This window comes from Coffea arabica, chromosome 2c (genome assembly GCF_036785885.1).
Source record: "Coffea arabica cultivar ET-39 chromosome 2c, Coffea Arabica ET-39 HiFi, whole genome shotgun sequence".
Classification (NCBI taxonomy): domain Eukaryota; kingdom Viridiplantae; phylum Streptophyta; class Magnoliopsida; order Gentianales; family Rubiaceae; genus Coffea; species Coffea arabica.
The window spans coordinates 76,789,824-76,795,823 of NC_092312.1; the positions used below are offsets into that span (position 1 = coordinate 76,789,824).

The window sequence follows — 6,000 nt, forward strand, 5'->3', positions numbered from 1 at the left end:
CAAATTTGCCCTTTAAATTTAGAACATGTAGTGGGTCTCGAACACATTCCAATTAAAATTGCCTAGAAAAGGGTATTGGAGAATAAAAAATGATCACCTTTTATATGTAAGAGACTAAAATAGCTTATTTTCATTTTGAGGGATTAAATTTAAACCTATGCAATAAGTAAAGGATGATTTGTGCAATTTTTCAAAACTTATATTTGGAAAACTCCAAATGCATATTGCAATCATCTCTTAAATCTCATATTTACATTTTTCTAAATAAGTATTGCAATAAAATGTTTTTTGATAAAACCCTGTTCCTTAAAAAAAGAAAAAATTGCTGAATTGGTTCCTCACATTTTCGAGAAAAAACATTTTTGGTACCTCACATTTAAAATCAACTAAAATAGTCCCTGAAATATAAAAATTTTGTGTGTTTGGTCATAACGCTTATTTTTGCTCTGTTTTCCACCCAAAAGTACTTCCCTATCTTGCGTACCTATAATTTCAAGGTCAAAATGGAAATATAATTTGTTTCCTTTCACAAGAAGAAAAAATAACACATGACCACTCATTTCCTTCAATTTTTATCCATCAAATTCTTTACACATACAAGTTATTGCTCATGCAATTTAGAATCCTCATTTTGATCAACCAATTGTTAAAGTTTTCATTTGAGAGGTTGCTCTTGGCCTAATTAATATTGTTTATTCTGGTGTTTATTAGTAGTGGTATACAATCAATTTGTGCACCAATGAAGACCTTAATACTGGAACTATCTTCTTTTTACTATTTCTTTATGCCATATTCTAATAACAGGTTGGTTACATCTACAATTAAAATGAAATTTGAGCATGCCAATTTGTCTTGGAAATTATAGGCACATAAAGTAGGCATGCATTTTTTTTTTTTGATTGGTAAATTAAGCAAAAATTAGTTTTGGGACCAAATGGGCAAAATTTTAATATGTAAGAGACTGTTTTAACTGATTTTAAATGTAAGGGATTAAAATAGTTTTCTCATAAAATTTGAGGACTAAATTGGAAATTTTATTTAAAAAAAGAAAAAGAAAGGACAAACATGAGTCTAAGCCTTGTTTGGATTGTAGTCCTCTAACAAAAAATATTTAGGTTTTTTATGAACACATTTTTCAATCACTTTTTTCTTCACATATATCAAATTGTTACAATTTTTTTTTTTACAGAACCTTTAAAAAATAGCAATTCAAACAAGATTTATCAACTCATCTATGAGTAAAAGTGACTCAGGATCAAGGTCTTGATCTACTAAGAACATATTATTTTTCATGCCACTCTTATAACATCGAGAGATAGATGGAAGTACAATTGGTTTGGTATATACTGAATTTGGAAAGAAACACCATCCAACCTGGGTTCTGTTTTATTGCAAGTTTTTTTTTAGAAAAAAAATTATAAAATATTTTATAAAATAGTTTTTAATAAAAACTCCCAAAATCTCCAATGTAAAATGGGCCATTTTTATCTTCCATAATCTCAGCTTCCTCAATTGACTTCTCTGCCTTTCCCCCAGCCTTAGTGACAGGCTTTTTCAGCCTAAGTGATCATTGTGCCTTGTTTCCATAAAAAAAGAGTTATGGTGAAGGGGAGGAAGATGAACCTGTTTGGATTGTCATTTTCTGCCGGAAAATTGTGTTGTTTTTCATGATTATATTTTTTTATTATCTTTTTCCCTCATATACATCAAATCGCTACAATCATTTTTTCATAAAAAATGCAATCCAAACGGGACCGAAGAAATCAGGACAAAGTGAAAAGAAAAGGAACAAGGGCATCAGGCTAATGTTGCATTAGGTTCGGTAGTTCCAAATTTTTTTTAACAATTTCATTTTGATCCCATATTATTTTAATAAGTATAAAATTAACCCATCATATTTTTAAAATACAATTTTACCTATAATTTTTAAAATGCAATCCTTTTGGACTAAATCTAAACTCATCAAATTAGAGGGCATCTTGCGGGAGTTTAGTGCCTGTGATTAATTATGGTTAATAATTATTATTTGGTGTTTCGTAGTATAAGAATTGAAGTATGATAATTTTATTATATGTTATTAAACAGAAAAATCATAAGTTACATACGCAGTCAAAAAAATAATGTGCAATGAAATATAATTATAAGATACGATCAACCACTTTACATCTAACTTAGTAAATTAAAAGACCTACTTATAATTGTTCATGCATTTTAGAGATAATAAAATCTACTGTTTAGTTTGAATTTGACCTTGACATGAGACCAATCCATCACATTATTTTGTTATATAAGTGAAATTTGAACAATTAACGTACTTGAAGAAATCATTACTAGTGAAATTTCGATTCTTGCACGCCAAGTTCTTGAATTTATATTAATTCCATATACATATCATCACAGGACCTCCACATTGATCAATCAATCAATTATGATTTATTGTATGATGTAGGAGATAGCAAAGCATCTTCTTCTATTACAATTACGAAACATCAATTTTTTGAGTTAGTTGCAAAGATATACAACAACTAACCCGCTAATTTTAAGGAATAGTTACCTCAAAAAAGGTATTAAGGCATTTTAATCCACTCAATTCAAGGAAACAATTAAAAGTAATTAAGTACATTAGATTTGCAGCCAAATATTTTTAAGTAAATAGTTAAACCTATTAGCAAACCAAATGATGTAAAAAAATTGTCCAAATGTAACCGCCAATAAAGTAGCAAACAATTTCAAAACTACCATAATTAATAGTTAAAACAACACAAGAAGTAGATCAAATCTGTAAATGGAAAAATTTGTGCTAATAGACTTACCTTAAGCCACAAATACCAAATCTCTATCAAGCCTGTTTAATATGGACAATTGAATTAAAATACTAAAAAATTATCGCACATATAATTTGCAAGATTACAAATTTCTTATAAGCAAATAGTAAATTGGCTAAAGAAAATATACCTATTGAGAAAGCTGCTACAAAATGAGAAAGAGAAGTAACTAATGTAGTAAGATCTAAATTTAATAGGTTGCATGACTGTGGTCGAACAAAATTGTAAGTAAATGAAATGAATTTGAATAGATGGGGTTACTATGTTAACAGTTAATAAACCAAATTTCTCCACTAATTAGCATTAATTGTGTCTTAATATCTATATATCATAAGTTTGCAAATAATTGATGAGAAAGGCTTCAAGAAATTACGAGATTTAGATGTTAATACAATTAAATAATTAGACGGGCTTTTATATAATTTTGTTAAAACACAAGCTAAATTCAAGTGTGCCTAATGTTTAACTGGACATCAAACATTGTCACATATCAAACTTGCTCTTAGTTTTAAATGTTTGAAAGGACATCCAAGTAATTATAGCAAAACCAAATTAGTTATAATGACTTATAATTAATGCTCTAATAACAGTTCAAATATTGTCATATTCCCAAAATAGCCAAATCGTTGTAGTTGAAATCCAAATACCATTTTCGCCCTAAACTCCTCCTTGTATGATATAGTGATAAGGATACGTGTATAAAGTTCTAAACCATCAATTTAAAGGAAATTTTTATATATTACTTTAATTATATATCATTAATATATATTTATGATATATTTATGAATTCATTCGATTTGACCTTCAATGAATCGGATTCGTTGACCTCTATCCTTGAATTCGACCAATGTCCGGTTCAAGTCCAAAAACACGGGTTCAGTGAATGGGGTTGCTGGCAGCCTCGCACTGACAACAATAATGGGAGAAATATACGTACATACATAGTAGCTATTTATATATACAGAGAGAGAGAGACAGAGACAGAGAGAGTTACTAGTTCAGTACATGAGCGAAGGGGAGAAATTAAGGATGGCTGAATAAGTTGATGACGCATTCGCTATCTTTCATTCATAGTAGTACAACTACAGCAACAGCGAACGTAAAGCAAAATCAGTAGTATCTAGGGACGAGTAGAGACTAGAGTGCAGAGACCGAGAGAGAGCATCTTAAGCAATGGATGAGCTGATTGTTTCATCCCCATCTTCATCTTCCATGGTATCTTCCTTGCCTCAAGAAAGCCGGCCAATTACTACTACTGCTGCCAGTTCTAGCCTTCAACTCAATCTTCAATACATCCTTCAGACCCAGTCAGATTGCTGGGCTTACGCCATTTTCTGGCAGAGTTCAAATGACCAGAGTGGACGGGTGGTGTTAGCTTGGGGAGATGGCTACTTCCAAGGGACCAAAGTCGTCGACGATGCCCCCCAAAACAACAACGGCAACACCACCTCCACTACGGGCAGCGGATCTGGCTCTCAATCCGAGAGGAAAAAAGTGATGAAAGGAATTCAAGCTTTGCTCGGTGAGACCTCAGCTGATGGCCAAAATGATGATGGCTCTGTGGACTGCGACGTCACCGACGCGGAATGGTTCTACGTCATGTCCTTGGCTCAATCTTTCTTCGCGGACGACGGAGCCCCTGGCAAGGCCTTCAGCTCAGGGAACTTGGTCTGGTTAACTGGCGGTCAGCAACTCCAGTTTTACAACTGCCAGAGAGCTAGAGAAGCTCAAATCCACGGCATCGAGACACTGGTTTGCATCCCGACGGCTGGAGGGGTACTGGAGCTGGGCTCCAACGCTTTGATCCAAGACATAAACTGGGGCTTGGTGCAGCAAGCCAAGTCTCTGTTTGGCCCAGCGGCAGATGTAGGCGCAGGTGTTGCTGATGCTGCTGCCGCTGCTACTACTCGTCTACTGCTCACAACAAAACAACAAGAAGAAGCGCCTGAATCCGTGGACGACGAGATGCTGGAAGGCGCCATATCTTTCGCTGATTTCGGCTTGGTTATGGGGGGCATCCCCTTGCATAATAGTAGTAATCAACAAGAAGAAGAGACGGACGCAGCCACTGCGGGGGCGGAGAGCAAAAAAGATCATCATCGCTATCATCATCATCACTATCAAGAAGCAAAAAAGGCAAAAAAGAGAGGTGAACATGATGATAATCATGGCATTGGGCGACGTGGGACGTCGCAGGTTTCTTCCTTTCTAGAATCCTCCGACTCGGACTGTGTGGTGGTGGTCGAGACAACAACGAGGAGTCATCAGGTGGAGAGAAAAGGAGGAGTAGGAGGGAAGAAGAGAGGAAGAAAGGCAGGGACGGGGAGGGAGACACCGTTAAACCATGTGGAAGCGGAGAGGCAGCGGAGGGAGAAGCTCAACCACCGGTTCTACGCACTGCGCTCTGTGGTGCCGAACGTGTCCAGGATGGACAAAGCGTCGCTGCTTTCGGATGCGGTGGCTTACATCAAGGAGCTGAAGGGGAAGGTGGATGAGTTGGAATCACAGCTGAAACGGATTGAGGGCAACAAGAAATCAGTGAAGATAGAAGTGGCGGATAGCAATGGTAATACCACGGATAACCATAGCACCACGACTGCATCATCATCGGTGCCAGTGGATCAAAGAATAACCATACCCAAGTCCAAAAAGTCGTGCTCAGGGGGTGGGGGAATGAGCAGCAATGTACAAGTTGAAGTGAAGATGGTCGGGACGGATGCCATGGTGAGGGTTCAATCCGACAGCAGCGGTTACCCGACAGCCAGGTTAATGGATGCAATTCGAGATCTGGAACTACGAGTCCATCACGCCAGCATGTCCCACGTCAACGACCTGATGCTCCAAGATGTGGTCATCAGGGTTCCTCCTAGCGGAGCCTGGGCGAGTGAGGAGGGACTCAAGGCCGCTCTGCTGGGGAGGTTCTTGGGTACTGATGATCGCTAGAATCAATTTTACTCGCCACTCTGCCTACCTACCGAAGCTGCTTAATTTAGCCGGCTCCGCCGCAGTTTATTATCTTTTGCCGTTAATTAATCCACTGATGTAATGTATATATGTATATGTATATGTATATGTATGTATACGTCGGCGGTTGGATCGCGGATCATGGACGGGCGTTCATGTTAATTTGTTCTTCTTCATTTTTGGTTTGATGATGATTGTCTTTGGTGTTGAA

At 36.7% G+C, this 6,000-nt stretch overlaps 1 protein-coding gene across 1 annotated transcript; it reads left to right on the forward strand.

The window, feature by feature from the left end:
- The first annotated feature begins 3,795 nt into the window (after positions 1 to 3,795).
- Positions 3,796 to 6,000, forward strand: LOC113728208 (transcription factor bHLH14-like). Its single transcript, XM_027252758.2, has one exon. It carries the CDS (start codon positions 3,999 to 4,001, stop codon positions 5,766 to 5,768), a length of 1,770 nt encoding a protein of 589 aa, XP_027108559.1. The 5' UTR covers positions 3,796 to 3,998; the 3' UTR covers positions 5,769 to 6,000.

What these genes read in the sequence shown, in the direction of transcription:
- LOC113728208 (XM_027252758.2), top strand. Translation starts at nt 3,999, where the DNA reads ATGGATGAGCTGATTGTTTCATCCCCATCTTCATCTTCCATGGTATCT.